Source organism: Rattus norvegicus, chromosome 9 (genome assembly GCF_021556685.1).
Source record: "Rattus norvegicus strain SHRSP/BbbUtx chromosome 9, alternate assembly SHRSP_T2T, whole genome shotgun sequence".
Lineage (NCBI taxonomy): Eukaryota > Metazoa > Chordata > Mammalia > Rodentia > Muridae > Rattus > Rattus norvegicus.
Genome location: NC_141542.1, coordinates 80,719,170 through 80,745,877, shown reverse-complemented (window position 1 = coordinate 80,745,877; position 26,708 = coordinate 80,719,170). Strand labels below are relative to the sequence as shown.

Here is a 26,708-nt window from a genome sequence, read left to right as displayed (position 1 = left end):
AGCAGTGCAATGATGTTACCGCTGTTTAAGCCCTTCCCCCACCCCATTTTGGTACTTTTCACAGCAGCTCTGGGAAACCTGTGCATGCCAGAAGATTTCCATTTCCACCTTATTGGCCAGAAGTATACCTTGGACCACATCTAGCTAGAGAAGCTAGGGGAGTACAGGTTTGCATTGAGAAGTGGATGCAGGCTGGTCCAGGGAACCCTCCAGCATGGAGTGGAAATCTGAAATAACACCTCGGAGCTCAAGTTGCTCAGTGGAAAGCACATAGGCCAAAGACAGCAGGGCTTTGCCATACTGACTATATCAATGTCTACATAACTTCTGTTATTGGACAAGGAAATATGACTATATATATATAGTATTGTAGGGTTAGCAATATTAGAAACTATCCTGAGGATTAAGAATAGTGGCAAGAGGAGTGTTGCTTTGGAAGTATGGCTGTTTATTCAGCTGAAGAGGTATTATGATGATTCCCAGATCCAATATCTAATCTGGAACAAATAAGAATTTTCTTGGAAGTTACAGTAATGGAACGGGTACAGTAGTGCCCCCCTACCCCCCAAAAAAAACTAATTATGACAGAGAAGGCATCATTGGTGCAACGGGATGCTATGGAAAATAAGCCCCTACCCTCAAAGTCAAGAGGAATAAGTAGGTGATGGTGTTGCCTTAGAAATTAATGATGCTACTTACATACAAGTTCAGAAGGCTTGTGTGTGTGTGTGTGTGTGTGTGTAGTGTATGTGGTATGGTGAGTGTGTGGTGTGTGTGTGTGTGTGTGTGTGTGTGTGTGTGTGTGTGTGTGTGATTTGTGTTCATATGAGTGTATGGAAGCCAGAGATTGCCATCTGGTGTCTTTCTTGATGGTGGCAGCTCTCCATTTTATTTGCTGGGGCAGAGTGTCTTACCAAACCCAGATCTTTGCACTTTCAGCAAGCCTAGCTACTCAGCTTCCCCAGGCAATCCCTTGTCTCCTCCTAGAGAGCACTAGGACCACAGGAGTGTGTCACACTGTCCTAACTAGGACAACCATAGATCTGATGAGACACCATCACCAACAGCAACTTGGGGAAGAAAGGGTTTTACACTCATGGCTCTATGTATGAGATTACCATCAGAAGCAACAAAGACAGGAACCTGGCTGTGGGAGCTGATGCAGAGACCATGGAAGAGAGCTGCTTACTGACTTGCTCAGGTTGCTTTCTTATAAAACCCAGGACTATCAGACCGGGCATAGTGTCACACACAATGGGCTGGATCTTCCTCCATCAACCACTTATTAAGAAAATACCCTATAGCTCAATCTTATATGAGGCCTTCTTTTCAGCTGAGGTCCCCTCCTTTCAGATGACTCTAACTTACATCAAGTTGATGCTATAAAACTGCCCAGCACACATGTCCCCTACCCCTAAGCATTAATGTGGGTGCAGAGGATCCAAACTCTAGTCCTCACATTTGCACATCAAGTGCTTTATCCACTGAGTGTTCTCCCCTGCCTCCTGTCTCTAACTTTAGCATGTAGAAATTGCTGGGGACTTTTATTCAAAAGCACTTTGCAGCTCTGTAAGTCTAGATGGAGTTGCTGTTCTACATTGCCAGCTTGTCTGGTGGTGCAGGTCTAAAGGCCATACTTGGAAGAGCAAGGTCTGCCCTGACTTCCAAAGAGAAGCGGGTCAGAGACGGGGGGCCTTCCAAACTGAAATTCAATTGTGCTGACTTTTCTCAGTGCATATGCAGAGAGAGAGAGAGAGAGAGAGAGAGAGAGAGAGAGAGAGAGAGAGAGAGAGAGAGAAGACTGTCAAGATCCTTGCTTGAGTATCCTGCAGTTTCTTCAGCAAACTCAGCTTACAAAAGAATGTGGGAAAGTTGGTCAGAGAGGCACATGCCAGAGAGCAATTATAAGCAAAGGGTATAGATTAGTCTGGAACTTTAAAGCAGAGTGAGTCGTGCCACTTTAAAATCATTTAAGGAAAATATGAAGGAGATTCAGAAGACAGACCTAAGGTAGAAACCCCCATTCCCTGAACACTGTGGGAATTCTTATAGCAGCCTTCTTGGAGGCCCACCAAAATCTTCTAAGTCATGATTATATTTTTATTTTGACATAATACCTTAACAAAATTCTAAGAGTTACAACTAAACTCATAGAGTGTATGGACTCAGAAAGATAAGCAATATGCTCTAGGGATCAACACCTCTGCTTTAAGTAGGAGTCAGGCCAAGCAGCGTAATGGCTCTGCCTGAGTGATGACCCAAGTATAGGCAGGAGGATTGGGGACACAATATTTCTAAGCAACACAGCCAGTGAAACTTATGCTGGTGCTGGTGCTGGTGCTTGAATGTGCATGTATTTGAATTCTTAGTCCCAAGCTGGTGGTTCTTTAGAATGTTGTGAGACTTTTAGGAGACAGTCACTCTCTCTGGAAGAAGTGGCTCATGACAGCTGATCCCACTCCTTGTCCATATTCCGCTTCCTGTTCTATCAGGATGCAAGGAGGAGAGGAAGCAAAAGCTGTAGCCTCCTGCTACAGTGCACTGCCCCCCACATAGTCACCCTCCCATGTTGGGCCCTATCTCCTTAAACTATGAGGTAGAAGAGACTGGGTTCTTCCCTTCTGTTGCTTGTCAGGAAATTCCTTCGAAGTAGCAATAAATGTAACTGGTACATTTGGTATCGTTTATAGGTGAGGTGATGAGCTGTACAGTGTGTGATCGGTCAGCCCAGTGCTTAGACGAAGTCAGACTGAGCTCAGGGTAGAAAGGGTTTGGGAAGATTCTAGTGTCATCCAGAGACACCACCCTCAGAGTCCTGATAGGGCAAGCACAGTGGTGTGGCAAGCAAGACACTCGGGCTTTGGGGTTTGTTCCATATCCTTCTCTCTCCAGAACTGTGCAGCCTGGAGTTGCTCTTTTCACCTTTCTGTGCCCCACTATTTTAAGTAGATGGACAGTGGGTGTACAGGTTGTGTTGTGCCTATACCAGGGTAGGCACAGAATAATATGTGTAAAACCCTTACACAGGGCCAGGCACATAGCGAGCCTGTGTATGTTGGCATAATTCTCAGCCTCATCCACTGGGTAGGCCTAAGTGGCATGGAGTTAGGAAGGGAAGCAAATGTGTTAAACTATAAAATCAAGAACCTAAAAAGACTTTGACAGATAGGAAACATAAACAAAATATTAAGTGATATTTAATGATACAAAGTCCTAAAGGGGACAAACTAACAAAGATTAAGATCGTCTTGATAGCAGCACATGTAAAAAATAACCTACAGGTTTTTATCTGATTTCATTTAATTTAAGTTAACTTAAGGTATAATTGAGAAAAATTAGATTGAAATCACCTTAATAGAAATACAGTGTCCAACAACTGACTCTAAAGTGGTAGAAATATAGTTGGAATTCTATTTTGTAGTGGGGATTGAAATGTGAGTAAGTACATCTAAAGGAACCAAAGGATTAGATGCATGTCTTTTGCCTGAAAACACACACACACACACACACACACACACACACACACACACACTATATATATATATATAATACCTATAATATATATACATATAATATATAGTAAATGCACATGAATATGGATACACACACAATATATAATACCTATAATATGTATGTATATAATGTATAATAAATCACACATGATATACCCACACATATAATTTATAATAAATATATATGAATGTGTATATAGACACACAGAGACTCACACAAAATGTATCCCACATGTGCAGTGCCTGAGCAGGCCAAAAAATGGCATCATAATCCCTGGAACCAGAGTTTGTGAGCTACCATGTGGGTGTCATGTTCTCTGCAAGAGCATCAAGTGCACTTAACTGCTGAGCCATCTCTCCAGCACCTAGATACATAGCTTAAAAGGAAATGTTTGGTACTAGGAAGACTCAGGGAAGATTTGGTAGCAGTCAATATGGTCTTTAAGGGTTGGTACAGGAATGGAAAAGGACATATTGGGATGGCAGGAACTACAGAAGACAGATCTATGCCCAATGTGAGAAGTCAGACATCATCTAAGTCTCAGAAATGGCTAAGAAGCTTACTCCAATCACGAGTTTTTGACACTAAAAGTCCTTTCCTTGTTAAGGGCCACCTATATTGCTGTTTATTGGTCTCTGACCCCAGCCCCTTACCATATTGCTGCTCTCAGCCTCCCACACCCTCCACCCCACAATGCTAGAGAAAAGCAGAACAAACAAAGGGTCTTGCACATGCTAAATAAGTGTTCCAACACTGATCTCAGTCAGGAGTTTGCTATCACCTGTCTCAACATCCAGTGTGTTGGAATTATAGGTGTGTACCACCATGCCAGGTGAAAACCTAGCTTTTTGAAGCTATTGAAATTTCTCATTTGCTCACATTTTCAGTTGTGTTTGCTACTTATCTTCCAGCCTCAGTCTTCCATAGAGTTATTTTAGTGGCATACAATTCTGGCAGTGGTTAAACTTTGCTCTGGTTTCCCTTTCTCTGCAGGAACTAGGCTCGGTGAGTTTATCCTGCTTTGGTGATATTTGCACCATTTGCCTGTATTGTCTATTTTTGGTGGGAGAGTCCATCCAACAGCCATCTGGTCTACCTTTGCTGGTGGTACATTGAGCCTGATCGTGGTGTGGAAACACTATCTAAAAGCCAATGTTGGGAACATGAAGTTCTAGGACACTCACTGAAAATGCCATGAGGAATCTGACCAGCGTTTGGATTTCCACCCAAGAATTTCTTATTATCTTGGCAGCTCAACATGATTTTCTCCATTTCTGTTTCTACTAGTATTTTGGTTCTTTTACATATAAAGAAATCTGCCGTAATGATCAATCACCTCAGCTGTGTTACTCTCCTTAGTTTTCATTTAGCTCTGTCTTCAGCTAACATGGCAGTTCTCAAAGTGGAAGCATCACATTCAGCATTGTAGGCCCAATCCCCAACCTAGTAGTACTTGACAGAACAGGTTGTCTGTACCTTCTGAGTAATTGAAATTATATAGTGTTGAATGAGAGAATCTGGGTAGTGGACTCACAAGAAGCAAAAAACCTGTAGCTCAGTTTTCTTCCACCAGTTTAAAAGTCAAATGACTAAATTCACAGAGGTAAGTTTTTTTTTAAATTTTTGTTGTTGTTGTTGTTGTTGTTGTTGTTGTTTTGGGGTGTGTGTGTGTGTGTGTGTGTGTGTGTGTGTGTATGTGTGTGCGCGCGCTCTAGGGACATTGATTCACAAAGCAAATTTACCAGGAACTAATTTATAAAAAAAAAATCACAGTATGATCGGTATTTAATGGGAGACCTAGCTAGATTATCAAATGGGCATCTATTATATTTCTTCTTTCAGTTTCCCTTTATGTATGACTTTTGTCTTTTATTTAAATATGAATAGGTTTTTGTATTAAAGATCTTATTTTTTTATTGCACTTGTCCATATGATTCTCTTGGAGTAGAAGTAATAGGCAAGAATAAAATTAAATAAAAATTGATACCATGGTTTATCCACATGTTACCAAGGGCAATTTTGTATTAAGTCAGTCCATTCTGAAAATGAAATCACAGACCAGGGGTTGCCATGGTAAGGGCAAATAAGAAAGGGGAAATTCAAGGTTGCCAAATACTCACTTTAAAACTTCTGAAGGAGCTCTCTTTTAAGACCAAGCGATCTTTAAAAGTCATTTAGTGACAGCATCTTAACCTCTGATGATGTGGGAGAAGCTGTAGTTAACAAATTCTTCCTCACCAGAATTGCTGCTGGTTCATAAAAACAGTCCCTTTTCACACTGTATTGTGTAATGTGATATTAAGATCATACAGTTTCTCTTTTAAAATGTAATAAATATGAACATGAGTATTTGCTGGATAGACTTGTGTTATGACTTAGCTTTAAAACCTACAAAGGTTCACTACTAAAGATTTGGTCCTCAGTCTGTGGAGCTGTTAAGATATGGTGGGACTTTTAGGAAGTAGGGCCCAGTTAAGAAGCTTATGTCACAGGAGAGGTGTGCCCTAGACTGTACATTGGAGATCCTTGTTGTCTCTTTCCCGCTACATCCAGCTGCCAAGAGGTGACTAGCTTTTCTCCTCCTCACATTCCCGTCATGAGGTACTGTGCAACCCAAAGAGATGAGTTAAACAACCATGGCCCAAAGAAAGACAAAAACAATAAGACAAAAAACCCTCTAAAACCACAAGCCAGCGTAAACCATTCTTCCATTTAATTAAATTTTCTCAGTACTTTGTCATAATGAAGGGATGCTGACACAACTGGGGAACACCTTACAGAAAAATAAAGAGGTTGGGTGTGCTGGCACATGACAGTAGTCTCAGCAATCAAGAGACTGACTGAGACCAGAGAATCACAAGTTTGAAATCAGCCTGGGCTATATAATGAGATTCATACCAGCCTGAACCATAAAATGAGTGCTTGCCTTAAAAAAAAACCCAAAACAGCAACATACATACTGAATACTATACATTAAACATAGTATTAATATATACAGATAATGCAGTTACTGAATACTAATATTCCCCAGTGCTCAATGCCCTTATATAGAGTGGTAGAGTATTTGCATATAACCTCCACACATCCTCCTGTGTATTTTAAATCATCTCTTGCTTATTCTTAATACTTAATATGATGTAAATGCTGTGTAAATACTTGTCTCACTGTATTGCTTAGAGAATCACTAAAGAAAAATGTTGATGCCCATTGAAAACATTCTTTGGGTGTATGAGAGATTTCTGCTTCATGGCTAGCTGAATCTGGAGCTGTAGGATACATACAAAAACCCGAAAGCACAGAGATTTTCTTAGAAATCTTAGAACTTTCAATTCCTTGAAGTCTATTTGACATCATTTGAAGTAACATTTTCTTTAGTTTAGCCAATTAGATAGAAGCTGGTATGATGTCTAAACTACTGGAGAAAGAGGAATAGTATTTAAAACTTTTAGTTTCAATATAAATAAAATATAAATATTTTAAATAATTATTTAAAATAAAACATATTTTATTAGAAAATTTAAATGAATTATTTTTATTCTTTGAATGCATAGCTGTGTGATGTACACATGTGTGTGTGTGTATGTGTGTGTATGTGTGTGTGTGTGTGTGTATTCACAGATATGTATAGGTCCCTAGGTAGGCACATATGTGTGAATCTGTGTACAGACAGAGATCAGAGTTTGACATTGCGTGTCTTCCTTGATTACTCTCCTTATATAATAAGTGACAGGGTCTTTCATTTGAAGCCAAAGCTCACGGATTCAGTCAGTGGAGTTAGCCAGCTTCCTACAGTGATTCCCCTATCTTTGACTCCTGAACCCTGGGATTACAGGCAGGCTGCAGTGTCTGCTTGGTGCTTAAATGGATGATGTGGATCTAAATCCCATCTTCAAGCTAGTGGACCAAAGGTTTTACCCACTGAGCCATCTGTCCAGCCCGAAATTGAATATGTTATTTAAAAACTGATATGTTTCTACAGATGGTAAAAACAATCTCTGTAGGATGATTAGATGATTCTCAGACAAAGTTGTCTCCTCAAAAGGGTTGTGATGGAACGAGTGTGCAGAAAGGACATTGGATAAAGGAACTGATCTGGAGTGGCCATTCCTCGGATTGGGAGAACTGGTACTCACAAAGCAAAGGGAAATTAATCTGTGACACAGGGAGATAGGGTAGAAGTACATTTGGAAGGTTGGGTGTAGGAAGGAGTCTTCTCTGGATTGCCTTGCTTTGGGTCTTTGTGAAATGGGGCTGTTTTGTCTTCCCAAGCAGAGGCACCCCAACTTGTATGCAACAATATGGGCAAACAGCATTTGTCAAAGAGCCAAAATGAAACGACTCCCAGGGTAAAACATGACCACATTTACTTAAAGCCATCTTTGACCAATATGAACAGCAAAGATAGGAGAGTTGGTGGAGGACTGCAAACAGTGTCAGATGAGCACTGAACAGTTGTCTCCACTGACGCTGTGGAGTAGAATGTCCCAGTTTCTGCTTGGCTCCTCCTGAGAAGAGCAGTGATCACCACTAAGAACTGCAACTCACTAGATTTTTCTACCCACTCGAATAAGCATTCTTGGTAAAGAAAATTCAGTAGCATTCAAAGAAGCCACTGGGTCAGAAAAAAAACCTGCTGCTGACATTATTAATCTTCAAAATTACTCAAATCCATCATATACATAAAAACTCATCATCGGGCACTTGTGGAATAGGCAGCCTTCACTTAAGAAATGGGCATTGTCAGCAAAGTTTGCAGCACAGAGACTTTCTATCAAATCAATCTTATTTTCCCATTGATTTCCATTACAAAATCTGAGGTGCATTCTGCTGTTAACTACTATTAACGACCTAAGGAACCCTTTGGAAATGGCACATTTAAAAGAAAAATGATAATATTCCAATAAAAGTGACATTGATATGTAATGTATTAATAATAACATTGTGTTGCATTCAACATGTCACAACAAAATACGTTCAGGGTAAAATATAAAACTGCCTCACATTCACAATGGGAAATAATCCCCAAAACATGGGAGTGTAATTTATCACTACCTTTATACCTGGCTTGGCATTTCTGTCCATCTACAGTAAAAGTCACTTTTTATCATTTAGAAAAATCTTTTCTCATTTCCTGCTGGTTTCTTTCTTTAAATCTTTGCTCAGAAACCCCCTAATGGCTTCTGATACTGTTCTTAGAAGAAGAAAATCAGCCTACCAGGTTTAGTCATAGTGGCTCAACCCTGTGTGCCAGCAGAGATTTCCCCACTGTTAAGGGAACCGAGTGCTATCTGGAAGAAATGCTACAGAAGCAAGCACTGAGTCCCATGAAGCAGAGACTAGATCAGTGGTTCTCAACCTGTGGGTCACGACCCCCTTGGGGGAAGTCACACATTAGATATTTATACTGTGATTCATAATGGTAGCAAAATTACAGTTATGAAGTAGCAATGAAATATTTTATGGCCAGGGGTCACTACAACACTAGGAACTGTATTAAAGGGTTGTAAAGTTAGGAAGGTTGAGAACCACTGGACTAGATGTTTCTAGTGCCTTGTCTAGTTCCTAGGACAGAGTACTACTGTGTGACTCTGGTGATATATCTATGTTTATCATCTTATTTTCAACCTATGCCATTCACACAATATGCTGTTAGACTGAGTGTTTTACTGAATGTATGCTGAAGGACCGATTGAATTTCTGTATATTTCTGAATGACTGTATATTCATTAGTGCTTTAAGGGCTAGTACTCACAACTAGATAAGTGACTAATGACATTGGCTTTCATAGGAATCATGTCCTAACAGTGGCTTTAAACATCTAAACCACATAGAGACTGGGCTACACATCTTTAACAATGGGGTTTGGCTGCCTTCTTGAGTTCTTTACTTTTCCATCATGGTAGACAAAGTTCTGTTAAGCAATAGATCACTCAAGTTAGGAGGAGAAGCAAGTTGTCTCCCTTGCCCACACTTGAAACCAACAATTCACGTAAGTCATCCTTTTACCCAGATGTATGACCCAGGATAATGCAAGCTTCAATGTTCTGTGTTGGCTTTGCCATTTTATGTTAAAATAAATGTTCTATTAAACTATTAACACAGAATTGTGAAAAGTTAAAAACAGAAAGACTGGTACCACGTGAAGCAACATTAGAAGGAGCTTTGCAAAGTGTTCTTGGTTAATTCAACCAAGACCAAAATTTTTTGGCCAATCACCTTCAGAGTTCTCAGCATGTCAGTGTCCCAAAACTGAACCCATGTGGAGAGTGAGGTCCATGCTCACAAAACTCATAAGGAATACTGTGGTGGTTTGAATAAGCTTACCCATAGAAAATGGCACTATTAGGAGGTACGGCCTTGTTGGAATAGGTGAAGCCTTGTTGGAGGAAGTGTGTCACTGTGGGGTGTTGCATGTAGTTTTTGTTACCGTGCCTAAGCTGCAGGAATAGGCAACACTACTAGCCCCCACTCAGTTTCCCTTGAATCCACAGATAAAAGACACACACACACACACACACACACACACACACACACACACACAGAGTTGTTCATTCTTGGCACAATTGCTGGGCATTATTTAATTCCCACTGCTAGCATCTAGCATGCCCTTATCAATACTCTTACTTCTGTACCTCCCACCTACCTTAAACTTAGTCACTCAGTTACATCCCTGACTGCCTACCTGTAGGAGAGGCCACTGCTCTACCTTACAAGACTAGCAATATCTTGTATGACTGGTCACCTTTTCTCCCTCAGAAGTGTGGCCAACTCTGTCTCTCTTCCCTTGCGTCTCCAGGGACCCTGAAGTCCCACCTATTCCTTCCATTTATCAGCTAACCCATGGCTTCTTTATTGACAGATCAAGAACCAATTGGGGAACAGGACAGCATCAGAACCAGCCCTACAGTGGCGAACAAACAGACCCTCCTCCTAGCCTCCTGGAAGACAGCAGTCTCCTGAATGCCTTTGGATCAGATGTAGAACTCTCAGCTCCTCCTGCACCATGTCTGCCTGGGTGTTGCCATGCTTCCTCCCATGATGATAATGGACTAAACCTCTGAAATTGTAAACCAGCCTCGATTAAACATTTTTCTTTATAAGACTTGTCTTGGTCATGGTGTCTCCTCACAGCAATGGAAACCCTAACTAAGACAAATACACATAGAATTAAATTGTTTTTGTATAGACAATAGCAGTCACTATGGTCACAGTGGCCACGTTCCTCAAGGAGGCACATCTTTTCCCTACAGGCAGAAGGAAGTGTTCCACTGTGGTTGGGTTCTGAGAGCTTAAGGACTCCCCTACTTCCAGTTCACTTTCTACCTCATGCTTACAGTTCAAGATGTGAGCTCCCAGCATTTTGCCCCAGCCACCATGCCAGCCACTTGCTGCCACACTGTCACTACCATCACAGACTCCAAATCTTTGGAACTATAAACCAAAACTGAACACTTCTGTAAGTTTTCTTGGTCATGGTGTTTTGTCACAGCAACAGAAAAATAACTAATACAAGACGAGAGGTCACAGAAAGCTGATTTCTTTTTTCTTGACTTTGAATCACAGGGGCAATTCTCTCTTTTCTTTCTCCCCTCTTTACATCTTCCACATTTAAATCTTGTCTTCTGTTTTTAATCTACTTCTTCCTCTTGCTAGATACTCTTGTTTACATGATGCAACCACAGAATGTTCCCTGGTTTTACATTTTCTTTTAGTAAGAGTGTAGACGGAGGGGCTGGGGATTTAGCTCAGTGGTAGAGCGCTTACCTAGGAAGCGCAAGGCCCTGGGTTCGGTCCCCAGCTCCGAAAAAAAGAACCAAAAAAAAAAAAGAGTGTAGACGGAAAGGAGTCATGATAATTGGAAGTATTTTAAAATTACTATTGCATATTAATTAGACATGTTAATGAGTCTCATTGTGATATATCTATGCATGGAAAGTATTTATTGATGATAAGACCATTGGTAAGTTGGTCTCTTATTCAAAGGCTCCTTAATTCTCCCCTACCCCATGAAGACAAAGGCAATATAATGCAAATACATTCAACTCTGTTGTATGATGAAACTGCAGATCTTGCAAGAGGTAGAAGGGTTCATAATGCCAATGAGAGCAAGGTCAGAAAGCCACTGTCAAATGAGAACAGCAGAGTTGAACTCAAAATGAAGGTAAAATTAACAGGCAAGGTTATTGTTGCATTGGAAAAGAAGACTTTGATTATGAAAGGATAGAGATCTTTGAAGAAATGTATGAAGTCTCTCATTTTTACAAAATGACACTTTTTTAATTTTGCTGTAAATTAGACAAAGTGGCTTAGGATATGACTAGTTCTCACCTCCCATTGTATGGTTTATGTCTTATATACTAATAGGAAATGATTGGCTTAGAAGAGAAAGGACATCAGATTTATTGAATTAAGCAAAGTTATGTGTGGGATGAGGCCCTTCAGAATGAGAACCCAAGGAAAATTGCACTTTTGTGCTTAGGTTTGATGAACAACAGAGGATTGAACAAAGAACATTTGACTGAAACTGGGAAATCTGCAAGGCCTACTACTGAAACGTTTCTGCCAGTGTAGGGTAGGATGTGTGCTACATGAGGCTCTTAGGGGAGACAGTGGGAAGTCCCAGGGTTACACTCTTACTAGCTATGGCTCACTTTGGAGGAAAAGAATTCAACTTCTGCCACAACTTCAAGGGAGGTAAGGAGGGGCCAGGGTAACCCAGGAAGATCTTGCTTCAGTTTCAACTCAAATTTCTCAGCATAACACAACACATACTGTTGACATACTGTTTCCACACCCCAGACAGGTGCTTTGCATTTTATAGGCAAAGCAAGTCAATAAAATTGTGATCTTATTTATTCTATAATTAGCAGAGAGCTGTTCAAAGACACCTTTTCTCCCCTCCCCCAGCACCACACAGAATAGGCATCTTGGGAGTTTTTAAATTTTCTTTTTTTTGTTGTTTTTTAGAATTTTATATTTAAGTACAATGTTACATTTAAGTACGATTTCTTTTTCTCCTACCACCATTCCTTCCCCATTTCATCTACTCTTGGTTTTAAAAACCACTGAGTCCACTTACTGCTGCATGCATTTAACTTCAACTTTTAGCTCCCAATAAAATCACAAACAAACCTTTAATTAAAAAAAAAAAAACAATGCTCTAAAATCCAGTCCCTATTTTAAGTTGCTTTTCCTTGAGGAAGCTCTACCAGTCCGAAGCACAGTAGGAAAAGGCACTCATGTATAAATGAAGCTGAACTTATCTGGTGTAATGAACGCCTTACTTACATCTGTGAGTGATGTGTCTCCTATCTGCTACTTTCATGCCAAGTTCCATTGCTCAGAACAACTTATAGCACATGAAAGCCTTATTTGGGCTTATGGTTTTGGAGAGACTGCATTCTGTCTCTACAGGGAAGGGTGTGATGGTTTGTATATGCTTGGTCCAGGGAGTGGCACTATTAGGAGGTGTGGCCTTGTTGGAGTAGGTGTGTCACTGTGGGAGTGGGCTTTAAGAATCCTCATTCTCGCTGCCTGCCTGGAAGTCAGTCTTCTGTTAGCAGCCTTCAGATGAGGATACAGAACTCTCAGCTCTGCCTGCACCAGGCCTGCCTGGATGCTGCCATGTTCCTGCCTTGGGGATAATGGACTGAATCTCTGAACCTGTAAACCAGCCTCAATTAAATGTTGTCCTTGTAAGAGTTGCCTTGGTCATGGTGCCTGTTCACAACAGTAAAACCCTAACTAATACAGAGGGTTCTATCTGTGGCTGTAGGACATTAATAGAGTGGTCACATCTACTGAACTGTGAAGCAAAGAGAGAAGGACCAGACTAGGCAGGTACATCTTTAGAGATTCCCCCACTTGCGATCTAATGTGGACAGTCAGCCCCTACTTTCTACAGGCTCTGCCACCTCTCAACCAGCGTCACCAGCTGGGGGCGGGAGGGTGGTGGTCAAAAATTCAAACCATGAGACCATGGAGGACATTCAGATTCAAACTGTGTCCTATTTACATAGTCAACTAAAACGTTTTAAAGATTTATGTGTATGAACATTCTGCCTGCATGTGGGACCACTTGTGTGACCGGTGTCTTCAGAGGTCAGAAGGCATCAGGAACCGAAGTTACAGATGGTTTTGAACCACCGTGTGGGTGCTGGAAATCAAACCAGGGCCCTCTACAAGAGCAGCAAGCACTCTTAACTACTGACCATCTCTCCAGCCATGTTACATTTTTATTATTTTAAAAAATATTCCTATTTCTGAATTCATGGGGTTAGTATTATTTATTCTTGTGTGGTTCCTGCAGTGCCACTTCCAAAGCGTTTTATTTACTAGCTTATTTAAGACAGACTGTCACTCTGTAGCCCTAGCTAGCCTGAGCACAGATATTTGGCTCTCTCTACTTCCCAGATGTTGATGCTAAAGGCATGCACCGCCACTCTCAGCCATTATTATTGGGAATACTTTCATCAGTGTTTCCAAAGACAGTGTTTGCATAGGAGACAGATTATGTAGGTAACTTGGAGCAATACCTATATTTGAATTTACTTCCGGTACTAAATAGACATGGAGCGATGAGCAAAATACATGCATTGTCTGAACTCCATTATCTTCATCCATTAAAACAGACCAACGCTTCATAGTAGTAAAAACCTGATGTGAAAAGCTGAAAAAATACCAGATATTGCAAAGGATTTTGATTTGTGGGTCATAAAAGTGCAGGTTATTTTTGTTCCCTTATGGTCTTAATTTATTGATCATTTTATATATCGGGATACTTCATGTGTTTTTGCAATACGAAACTAGAATTTCTAGGCTATTAAAAATACCCAACAAAACTCCCAATATATGAGAAACCTCTTTGTGAGTTGCTGGCCAATGGAGTCCAAGAGACCTAAACAATTTAGGTTATTTCGGTTGGCCTTGGTTGCCACCCAGAGGTTGAAGGCAGGTGCCTATTGCTGAAAACATATACTTCGGAGGTTGCACCCAGAGGGTCCCAACTAGATCTGACCTGAAAGACTGCTCCCTGAGGATTAGTTTTCACAGCAGGGGAAGGCACCATCCAAGCTTCCAAGAGAGGAAAGCAAGGGCACCCAGCCTGTGAATCACAACAACTAGCATGGTTGGTAACCGCAAGGGCTCTCATCTTGGCCGGCAACCATCAGCTCTCTAATTGGACTTAAGGCTTCTCAACAGGAGGGAGATCTAGTCAACTAACCAGGATCTTACAGGAGAACCCATTACTGCCACTTCATTCGGCCACCTTCTCTGCACACCCACAGATGAGGGTGGCTCTCACTCCTCATCAGTGGAATGTCGCTTTGCTAGTCAGATACCAGAACAGAAAACCACAACTTGTCAAATCCGAGAGAACAAGTAATCTGGGGGTGCCTCCCCTCAGCTGCTATATCCACAACAAAACTCCTGCATCCAAGACTCAGGGAGCATCAAGGAGGAAGAGGCAGAAAGATCCTGAGAGCCAGAAGACTAAAGAAATCTGCTGTGGGGTTGTATCGCGCCTAAAGACTTGAACAAGCAGAATATCAATAGACGTGGTAACAGAGAAGGGGGAAATCTCACAGGGCCCCACCCTGTAGACAAAACAAACCGAAGGCTAAGAGCAGGAGAAACAGTCTTCTCCAGGGCTGAGCTCCCTATTGGCTAGCCAATACCAATAGGTCAGCCCTAAAATGATAAGCATACAAGAAACACTAAATGGACTGAACAGGTTATATTTACATATTTAAGCATACACCACACACACACCCCTCAAGAGAAAGAGACCATGAATTTGAGAGGGAACAGGAGGGGACATGAGAGGAGTTGGAGGGAGGAAAGGGAAGGTAGTAAATTAAAAACAAATAAAAAATTACAATATCTAAATATGACGAATGTTGAAACCATGCATTTTAGAGCACTTTGTTGCCTACACCCCTTAGAATGAGTTCTTAAATATCCTATAACATTTTGAAAAAGACCTCCAAGTCTAATTTGTAGGATTTACTTTGTAAAACGTCGTTTTGTTTGTTCATTTTGTAGGCTGGGTGCCTGAAAGTTCCACAGGGAAAGCTTCGACGGCAGTCTTCCAACCCACCAGAGCAATGTCAATAAACACATATGAACTTAAAACCAAAACCTCAATGTTTTGCCATGCAGAGCTCATGCAGAAGCCTTATAAGTCAGACTCTCCAGGACTTGAAGCACACTGCCTGGTCACTTTCTGCTTGTCTGACCATCGTTAATTTATATACTAAGCCTGGAGACCTTCATCTTCTAAGTTGAAAACCCTATGTGGGTGGCATGCTGAGGGTGGAAGGAGACTGGGCACATAGAATGTCAATGTACGAAGAGTGTGATCAACATTTCCCAAATTTCCAAACTCCAAAGTTAAGATATATATTGATCAAAGCTTGCAATAAGCCAGGTGTGGTGGAGCACACCTTTAATCCCTGCACTCAGGAGGTAGAGGCAGGAGTTTGAGGCCAGCCCGGTCTACAAAGATGAGTTACAGGACTGGTCAGGGCTAAATAGAGAAACATTGCCTTGAAGAAAACAACAAAAACAAAATCCAAAACAACCAAATAGAAATAGTAATAGTATAAATATAAAATACAATAATTTAATTGCCTTGAGTCTTGAACAGCAAATTATGTGATCTTGCTGTATCCAAGGTTGCTTTTTTCTTTTCGTTTTCTTATTACGCATGTACACATCTGCATTAGGATCTCTCAATAGATTTCTGCCCAAGACTTACAATCAGATAGCTTTGGGGGAAGAGTGGACAGGGTGAGATCTAACCAATAATTGCAAGGTTTTGCTACCTCACTTTCTTCTTCTAAACCCTGGCCTGTTCCCTGTGGAGACTATTAGTTCAGGTACTATTTAATTTCCTTGCTTAAAGTCTGAGGACAGTGACAGCTAACATTTAGTGCCTCTAACAGTGACATACTATGCTAGAAGAATTGCAAACAGCATTTTGCTTCTTCTAACAAGAATGGCAGAGATTTGCATTCTTGTTCTTGTGATTGTTCCTGGGAAGCAGAGGCCGTCACTGCCACTTGCTCAAGTCATGGAGCTAATCGGTGGCCGCATATTGTAAGCAAGACCTCAATGAATTAATACAGTGAGTTTTGTTCTTTGACTAACGAGAATCTCAGGCACTAAAGGGCAAATAAACCAGTTTTTCTCAAATCTTAGTAATTTATTTAATTTCCTCTGGGGGATGGGTGATCTTTTGTTTTTTGTTTTTTTTTTAAACTAATTTAATATTGTTATCAACAGAAGGGAATGATATGGAGACGATGAAATTGAATGTACAAGGATGTTTCTTGTCTCTAAGTACTGAATTCTGTAGTTATTCCTAAAGTAGTCCAGCTTTCGGTGTATTTTGGAGAAGCCATACTAGCCATTTAAGGTCAAGCAAACAATTGGGCAACTCTTAACCACGTGCATTGCACAGGCTTCCATCTCTGAGCTTGCAGAATCTCGATATCTTTAGAGCCTTGCTCTACCCCTGCTATGCACACTCCTCCAGGAAGCTACTGGATAAACCTCTTGTAAGGATCTGCTAGCTGGCTGCATGCTCCAACCTGCACCCTAATTCTACCTACTCTCCTCCTATTCTTCTTCATGCACATTCTAATATGCTAGACATCAGACTCCCGGCCAGGTTTTAGGCTCCGTTCAGGGGAACAGGAGGGCGATAGGCGAACGGCGACGCGCACGGAGGCGCGCGGGCCGGGGCGGGGCCAGCGTGCAACGTCGGGGGCGGGCACAAACAAGTCTCCGCGCAGCTCGCCTTTGTTCTCTGCCATTGTGAGGCACTTCCTCCTCTGGCACTTCATTTCTGCACCCTGTGGGGAATTCGGAACTGGCTTTTGGGCTTTAGTTTGGGGTACGTGACGCTGTTCTGAGCCTGGCCTCTCCCTTGCTACCCTTCTTCCCCATGCTTGGCAGGAAGGCCGAGTACAAAGAGCTACTTGCCCCCGACGGCTGCACCGCCGCTCTACCGGCTACTCCCGCAGGAGGCATCCTAACCCAGGACTGGGGACCGCACCTCCCGATCGGCCACCGCGGCAACCCGTTCCCTCGGATATGCACGGGGTCCGGGCGCCGTCGGCTCGGACGAGCCCTGCAGCTAGGGTCGGAGGCCAGCGCGCAACCCGAGCCCAGCCGCCTAGGAGTCCCGGGAGCCAGCGCAAGTGTCGCAGCAACCCTCCCTAGCGCTCGAGCTCCCCGGCCGGCTGGCGGACTCCTCTACCCCCTTATATAGCCCTCTAAAAATAGCTTGCCTTGTACCGCCTTGTAAGGCAGCAGGGAGATCCGCAGCGCGCCAATCGGCGGCTGCCGTCGGGGCCTGGCCCCGCCCCAGGGTCCGCTCCGAGTGCCGCATTGGTCCTCAGTGACTTCATGAGCCCCCTGTTTACCTTACATGGTCACACGCGGCCTCATGGACGTCCTCCTCCGAGATCCCACGGCTGCGCGCAAAGCAGGGCGGAGGGAGGGAGTTTGGGGAGGGGGAAGAGCAGGAGGAGGAGACAAGGGGGAGGGGGGGGACTACAAACTAGCGAGGATGGGGTTGGGGGTGGGGAGGGAAGGGAAGGGGTGGGGGGGCGAGAAGCGATCGCGAGAAAAAAAATGCAACCTCCCAAAATAAAGAGCAAAGATTGCATTAGGAGCGAACAGCGCTGCAGATATAGATGGCAGCTTCGTGTCAGTGAGTTTGCGTCCCCCTTCCTGATCCACGAGCTGGAGTGATTAGAGCCCTGGAAGGGAATTGTTACTCCCGTGAAGTCCCCTTTTCCTGGCAGTCATCTGCACTGTACACGCTGGATCCCTCTCTCCATCCACCCGACTCACTCGCTCCTCTCTCACCTCCTCTCTCCCTCTCTCCTGCATTGATTTTTTTTTTCTCTCCTTTTTTTAGTTGACTGAAACAAAACAAAACAAAAGGGCCACTGGATGTCTGCCTTCTTGGGGGGTGAGCCAGACAGACTGACAAACAAACAGACCCAGCTGAGCTCGGGGGAGGGTTTCTCCTCCGGTTTTGCCCGGCAGCAGCAGCATGGACGTGTTGGCTAGTTATAGTATATTCCAGGAGCTACAACTTGTCCACGACACCGGCTACTTCTCAGCTTTGCCATCCCTGGAGGAGACCTGGCAGCAGGTGAATGATTTAAATTACTTGTGTAAATCGTGTGGCGGCGGCGGAGACGCAGGGGCTGCATTTGGTGTGGGCTTTGAGTTGAAAAACATTTTAATTCTTTTTTTCTTATTTATTTATTTTTTGGCTGTGTGTTGTTTAAAATGTTTTGTGAAACAATCATATGCGCTTACCTCTCCACCCACCCCTAACCCCTTAGTGTGCTGAGCTGAGCTGGTCCTAGCTGCCTGCGTTTCTGTCACCAACACACATCCTTGCGCACACGTTGTCGGCTCGCTGTCCCCCGGCAAGAGAATTGCTGGCGAACTTCTGGGGTTTGGAGGAGCCGGGTGGGAAGGTGGTCGAGCAATGGTTGACAGGATACCACGTTCCTAGATGCAGGAGTTCTGGTCTTAGTACTTAAATCAGCTTTATCTATTTCAACTGGTCCTGAGGACCGTCAAGGGGGGTTGGGTGAGGGTGGCATGGAGTGTTTTTTCCCAGTGATTTAGCGAGTGTCAATTCAGAACAGGAGCTTGATTTTTAGATTATACAAGGTGAGCTGTAGGAAGAGAAGCCAGGTGACAAAAGACGCTTAAGGATATGTACAAGGAAGACGAGATGTATCTCTCTTAGGCTGACAATGCATTGTACATTTCCCCAGCTAATGCCTCCAGAAGGAGCAGCCTCTACTGTGTCCTTGTGTCTTGTTTATTTGTTTGGGGTGTCTCTCAGGTTAGCACCACCTTGGACAAAGGGTGGTGTGTGCTTCTGTGCTTCCCTACTTTGTCTTAGAGGACTAGTTTAGAAAACTCCTAGGATGCTAAAGGGTACCGGTGCCAAGTTCGCTTGGCATCTCAGGGACGTTGAAGCCTGACTGGGGGACAAGTTCACTGGGCTTTGTGAAGTGGAATAAAGAAAGTGCTGGTCAGTGGAAAGTGCTGGGTCTGCTGCGGAAACAGTGGTTTTTCCAGCAGCGATTAGGAGGTGCTGAGGGGACATTCTGCAGGAAAGATGGTGGTGGATGGGGGCGGGGCGGTTGGGGATAGGGGACACCATGGGTGTTTAAAAACTCTACAGTGTGCACCGTGGAAAGTCCAGAAAGACAGTCTGGATTTGCACGGTTCGGAGTGTGAATTTGTACAGTCCATCCTGGAGGAGGAAAAAAAAACCCAAAAACCCTTGCCCTTGGGGAGGGCCCTGCGATCCTTGGTGTGTGGCTGCTCTTGTAACTTCTCTGCTCCGTGACAGCAGCTTGTTAAGGCTAATGAACGGCTGAGTTTCCTCTGCCAGGATCCAAAGCAGGATTTGCCAGCTTGAGGCTGGGATGTAACAGTTGCTGCTTTAGGAAGCGGTGTTGAGCTCATGGTATAGGAAGCCAGTGGTAAAACGCTCACTCTTCACACTGTGCCGTTGTTACTAGTTGTTGCCTGGCTGGAGGCTGCGGAGTTTTCCTCCAGGTATCGGCTGCCTGTGTCTGTGTGTCGTCTGTGTGTCTGTGTAGGGCATGGATTCCAGTTGGAAGGCTGGGAGATGCTGTCCCTTACTAAACACACAGACAGAGTACTCACATCGATTCTTTAATACATCCTTCCCTATCGTCCTTAACAAGAGCATGTCTCATGTGGGATCTCCCCACATCCTTTCTTCCTTTTTATTTTGATATGAAGTAAGCCAAAATGTTGCCAGAATCTCATTTTCTAAAGCAGCCTTCTCACCGTGTCAGCCCACTGGTGTGGAATCAGTTGCATATTAACTACAGTCTAGACTGGTTAGGGAAGGGAATCTGTTGATTTAGTCAGCCTGCCCGAGGCAGCCCTTGTTTGTGACTAACTGTTAAGCAGTGTTGGAGGGAAGAAAGTTGGCTTTATTTGTTACAACGTTCCCTCCAGATGAATCACACAACTTTGTTTTGGTTCAAGTTTTCAGGGTAGTAAAACCTGCTCCTGGGGTTGGGGGTGGGGGGGCTTCTTTAGAGGAAACCTGCTTTTCTAGATGGGCCTAGAGGATCCAGAAGGCACAGCTTCAAGGAAACATCACTGGCTTGACAATTAGGGGTTGTATTAGATCTATTGTTTCCCCAGAAGCCAGCTCTGCTCTTCCTCTCCTCCTCCCCCTTGTAGAAACCTCTAGCTTAGTTGTTTTTTTTTTTTTTTCATCGCCAGGCAAAGGAATTCTCACTTCCACCCTCTTTCTTATTTCTTGTCTCAACCGTCTCCAACTGCCATCTTCTCTCATCTTAAAACCCCTCCCCAAGTCCACATGGAAACATGACTTGCGGGCAAGCACTTCTAAACAAGGTAGTATGGCCAGGAGCTGTCTGCTCAGGACTGTTCACAGCTGCTCGTGTAAAGGTGACCAGGACCCTGAGTTCCTGCTGATGACAAAACCTTTAGCCTTATCTCTTCCTGCCTCCCCATCCCCACACTAGCCCCCCTTGCTTCTGACTCTAAGGGGTAGTGGTGGTTTTATGCAACTGCTAGTTCAAAATTAACCAGATGGTGAAATTCTGAGACTCCTTTGCTCAAAACAGCTCAAGAAGGTTTCTACAAAAACCCCAGGCAGGAGGAAGTTTCCGATGCTCTTGGGGTAATCATATTTTAGAGGTCAAATGAGGAATCATTATTAGATGTTTTTCTTAAAGTGAGCAATATACTCGGGGAGATGCACACGGCGGGGTGGGGGTGGGGTGCATATCCTGATAATCTAATTTGGTTTCTAGAGAATGGCTCTGAATGATAAGCCCAAGAACATCTGTGCATTGGGAAATTGAGGAGGGACTGTGCGTAGACGTCGCTTCAAACTTAGGCTGTGGGATACTTTGCTATGTGAGCCCATGACAAAGACAGCGATGGAGACAGTGCTTCCTTGTGTCACTTTAACGTGAATTCTTGGGCAGGGCTACTCAACCGGGATTCCAACTCCAAGAATGGCTGGTGTAATTAAAAACCCAGATGGGCATCCCAGAGCCTCAGCTCTCCAGCTCTGAACTCTAACTGCATTCTCAAGCCTTCGGCCCAAGTAATGTCATCTCTGCGTGTCATGTAACTGTAAATTACGCCGTGTTTATGCGCTTATGTGGTCCCTTATTTATGGCATTCAGCTGACACCACTTTGAAGGCTGCCAGCTTTAAGCTCTCTGAAAACTTAGAGGAAATATTTCAAAAGCTGTTTGATCAAAAGTTGCAAACAGTTAAGATTAGGACAGACGCTAGAGTAGATTTTTGGGTACCATTTGATGCTGACGGGAGACGCATCCTGAATGTCACAAGGGAAGTTGGACTCTTTGAACTGACTGCTGACTCAGAAAATAGAAAGCACTTCACATATAACACTTTCATTTTCTTCCAGACTCTACAGAGGGGTACGATTTTTATAGATTCTTTATTCCCAGCATGCCGTTTCATAAGGACAGCCTAAGTAATGACACTGAGGATTATTTGCACTTAACTCTCCTACATGCCACCGAGAAACATGTTTACTTGAAAACTCCTATGGAATTAGGATCGTGGTTAATGCTGATTCATAATTGGCAAACGGGGTCAATTTCAGGCCTCCGTTTTGCTTGGAGAAAATTTTCCACTGCTACTGGAAACAAATAAATAAATCATAGAACATTCTTCCCTCCTCCTCCGTTCCCCCATTGTTTTAAACTAATGGCACACTTGGCGTCTGTAAGGACTAAAGTGTCCCTGTAACTCTGCAATTTCATCTCAGATTCAGGCACCCTGAAACACTTTTTATGAGGGCTTTTGGTATGAGGCATCTCTAGAGGAAAACCTACAGAAATGGTTGCCTTCCAAGAACAGCCTCATAGTACCGGGAGCTGGGATTTGGTCCGTGCACCATGTTGCTTCTCCCTCTGTGTGATCTTCCCTTTGCATTGCCTTCCACAGGCTGGGCAGCCAGGTGCTGTCTCACACAGAAAGACAAAGCAAACTGCAGGGTCTGCGTATCCGCAGGTTTGCCACTGTCCCAATTTGCAGAAAACCTTATCATGAATTAGAATTTCTTGGCAACAGCACCACCCTGAGAAATTTGTAGACACAAAGGAGCCTTGGTAACCACATTGAAAGGATAAAATAGCTGGCTATTTATTTATTTATTTAATTTATTTTTTGTATGTGATTTGTGTGTTCGTCAATTCCTGTAAATCATATTTTTTTTTAAATTTGAAACAGAATCAAAACTGCCCAGATTCTCCAGCTTTTCTTTATGAAGATGCAGCCACTTCATAAACGTGGCTTTAAAAAATGAGAGCACGTGTGAGTGCCATCAGTCACACATTTAGCCTTTCTGTAATAGACTCATTTTTATGTTCTTTTCATACACACAGCTTCATGTGGCCACATAACCTTTCAGTCTACCTGTGTGCAATTTGGTATTTTAAAGTAAGAGAAGATGTCAGTGCAGATGTTGCTACTACACCTGTCCTTAGGAAGGGAAAGGAACTCACCCTTCTTTGTTCTCCATGTATCACATACCCCTACTCATCACCCTGAGGAGAGAGGGATGATGGAGGGGGGGTCCTATCCATTTAAAAGGCAAAGTAGAAGATACAGGCTGACAGCTTTGCCCTGAGATGATTTATGGATGGGCATATTGGAGACCTTAAGTGTTCAAATGTGGGCTCTTCTCTCCCAGCCCCCTTCTAAATAGAAATGCCTGTTGAAGCTAATTTGCTTCTCCACTTAAATGGAGATAGTTTAGAGAGGGTCGGAATGGAGCTTTTAATAGCCATTCTCTTACGGCTCTGAAGAGTCTCCCTTCACAGAATCCCTCTCGTTTAGTACGAAGTGTACTTTGGCCAGACCCAGCCAGCTCATGTTGGTGGGAAACCTGCTCTGATACTCGGCCAGCTCGTTGGTAGATACTCCCACCTCTGGTTAACATTGGATCCGTCACTGATGAATATATACAGTGCCTCCCCGATGCTGGCTCACTTGCTGTGTGCTGAGACTCCAACTCCCTTGCTGTTGCAGTTACAGCTGAAGCTACAGTTATAGCAGCAGCAGCAGCAGCAGCAGCAGCAGCTCCACCAGCATGCATGTTGGAGTTAGGATTTGCTGAAAGTTTAGGACAGCTCCCCAATTTAACAGCAATGCTGGGATGGCGAGGGCAGAGATTTCACCTCTTTGTTCTCCCAAATCAGCTGAGTGCTTGCTTAGCATAAACAGGTGGAAATGTGTTAACCTCAGTTGCCAGCCCACTCTGCCAAGAAAGGACCCAGAAAATTCTACAGCTCCTAATGACACCTAATCAGTAATGTATATAAATAGCACTGACGAGCTAGAAAACACTACTCTTTTCCCTGTATTTCATGCCCATCTTAGAACATCCTCATGAAAAAAAAAACATTCTTATTAAATCTCATGTCCCCCCAATAAAGTATTGCCACTTTTTTAAGACGTGTGTTTGCCTGAGTGGTCCTGATCTTCCTCTCCTGATGCTCCCTGCTTCTTACCTTGCAACATCATTTCTATTGCCTTGGGCCAAAGATGCTAGCTTGTCATTCAGTGTGAACCTAAGAACTCGGTCTGGTGGACTGCAATCTGTCTGTCCCACCTTCGGTCACAGGAGCTCTGTCCGCCACCTCCTTTGTGTGTGTGCTGAGTCAGCAGCTGCCTTGGGGAAAATGAGTCTCAATGCCCACCTGCTTGAGATGAGAACGGGGAAGCCATTCCTGATTGAGCTGCCAGTAGACCCAGTGTGACTGTGTGAGACTTTGCGCTCAATAAAATATTATGTATAAAACTATTTTAAGTCTACTCCATGTTAAATGTTTCATTTCCTAACCCCTTATTTATGCAGACTGTTGTATTTGGGTGATGCAAAATTAAAAAGGATGTAGATTCCGCCCCACAGTGCCTTCATTCTAGAAGAGGCCACATTTAAAATGAAATGATAGAGAATAAGAGACCATTGCAAAAATGAACTCTTCAGTACTGTTTTGAACAGACAATGTCTGTCCTGTCTTTTTTTTTTTTTTTTTTTTTTTTAAACTCATGGACTTGTTTATATAAACCAGGCATGAGATTTGCTTAGCTCTGTCATGGACATGCTTTTAGCTCAGGTCATGTTCGGGGCTGGTAAGCAACAGTGTGACTTCACATGTCCATAATGTCCAGGAAATGGCGTCTGTGTCTGTGTCATTCGGAAATGACTTGACGTAATTAAAACAATTAATGTAGAGCCACAAGCAGTATCTATTTCTGAATATGGACTCATTAACATTTCCTGAGGGTCATCTTGAAAGCCTGGCCTCTGGCTTGTAACAGAGTGAAGACTCTGAAATCTTATCATTTCAAATCCTGAAGGGGGTTTTGGTTTATTTAACCCTGAACTACTGGGGTTGAATCACTGTGGGATGTGGCAGCCAAAGGAGGTGTTGTATGCTTCAGGTTCTTGTTAGCCCTGCTGACTCTGGGACCCAGGGCTGACACTGGAGGAAGTTTCAAATCACTGCTTATTTCTCATTCTACCATCTCAAAGAGACACGAGAAAATATTCCTGTTATTTCTGGGTACTAGTACAAACAAACAAAAACAAACAAACACGTTGACATTGCCTGGGCCCTAGATCAAAGCATAGAGTAGTTTAATGTAATTCTTTTCCAACTCTCAGTACTCTACTGTGATTTTGAAAGAATAAAAATATGCTTTTTTTTTTCTGTGTGGAGAGAAGCAAGAGCCCCCATGGTAATAATGCCACTCACAAGAAGGAGTGGCATTTAAATCGTAACAAGTGGATGGGCAGGTGCATCAAAATGTATGTCCTCGGAAGTTGGATAAAAGACAGACCTGGGTTGTATAGAAAGCATCAACTGTGAACTGACCCCGTGACAGTGACAACTTGTGTAAAACCAAGGGACTGTGTAAAACAGCCACCTGTTCATGGCCCAGTTCCTAAGTCTTTTCCTACGTGTTTTAACTTCTCTGGAGCTGTGGGTAGATGCAAGATTGGAATGTTGTATAAAGTGAAGCAAAAGGTACTATTCTTTCTCATAAAGCAGGGGAAGGTTCAGTGTCACAGACAGAATATGGATATTCACACAGCCGTCATCTCAGGGAGAGCAGACTCCTCTTTTGCTCATCTACCCTTCATATTCCCCACTGGTCCTAAAGGGAGAGCTTCTCCCTGGAACTCACCCCATGGTTCTCCTGTGCCAAGGACTGAGAAGCTGAAGTTTCTCCCCCATAGTTGAACTCTTCCTTATTTTCCCAGAACTCTGTTTTGCTGTTCTCGGGTCCTTAGTTTTGTGCCACAAAGGTTTTTAGGATTGTTCACTATTGCCATAGCTGAGGACATTTCAAAGCCCCGTCCCTTTGATTTTTACCTTTGGCTTTTCTTTCCCTGTCCTCCCTGTTCCTTCTGTGGATACGGTGACCCTTCTCAGGATCCAGCTTCACTAACTAGCCATCTTATACAACTCTCTGTATACCCTAGAATAAATGAACTTCCAGACTGAAGAATCCTAGGAGTTGATATATAAAATTAGTGTTAAGTCTCCCGTAGAGTTGTTTTTGGTATGTTTTTTGTTTTTTGTTTTTTCTTTTTCTTTTTTTTTTTTTTTGGTTCTTTTTTTTTTTTTTTTTTTTGGAGCTGGGGACCGAACCCAGGGCCTTGCGCTTCCTAGGTAAGCGCTCTACCACTGAGCTAAATCCCCAGCCCCGTTTTTGGTATGTTAGCACCAAACTAACCTTTGGCCTTTTGGTTCCCTCTGTCAGTGCTCTGGAATGGCCTTCCTACCTCAGTGACCTCCTGTGGTCAGCTTTCAAGCCTCCATTTTACACACAGGATGGGTCCAAAACCTCTAAGTATCAAGCTGTTCCAAGACTGGGCCTGTATAACATTAGCAAATCCTCCCTGTTTTAGGAGTGGCAGATATCATCCAAAAGAGGTGTGTCGCTTTCACCGCCTTTGCTTTTAGTTTAGGCTTCTTCTCCTTTTACCTCTTTTTCCATCTCTTTCCCCTCCACTGTTCTTTTTGTCTAAATCAGTGGTTCTCAACCTTCCTAACTTGCGACCCTTCAATACAGTTCCTCAC

At 43.2% G+C, this 26,708-nt stretch overlaps 1 protein-coding gene and 1 long non-coding RNA gene across 7 annotated transcripts in view; one reads left to right on the top strand and one right to left on the bottom strand.

Moving 5' to 3' along the window:
* The window catches only part of LOC103690543 (uncharacterized), a 59,728-nt gene extending 41,352 nt beyond the window's left edge, over window positions 1–18,376 (bottom strand). For both annotated transcript variants that reach the window (XR_015629608.1, XR_015629609.1), the window contains exon 1: window positions 17,946–18,376. This is a non-coding gene — a long non-coding RNA (uncharacterized LOC103690543). The remainder of the gene's footprint in view (window positions 1–17,945) is intronic.
* Klf7 (KLF transcription factor 7) overlaps window positions 17,329–26,708 on the top strand; it is a 93,658-nt gene continuing 84,278 nt past the window's right edge. For 2 of the 5 annotated variants that reach the window (XM_087566711.1, XM_087566709.1), the window contains exons 1-2: window positions 17,329–17,413; window positions 18,446–18,685. In XM_087566711.1, the coding sequence (XP_087422837.1) occupies window positions 18,584–18,685 (102 nt within the window). In that variant the 5' untranslated portion in view covers window positions 17,329–17,413; window positions 18,446–18,583. 5 annotated transcript variants of the gene reach the window in all.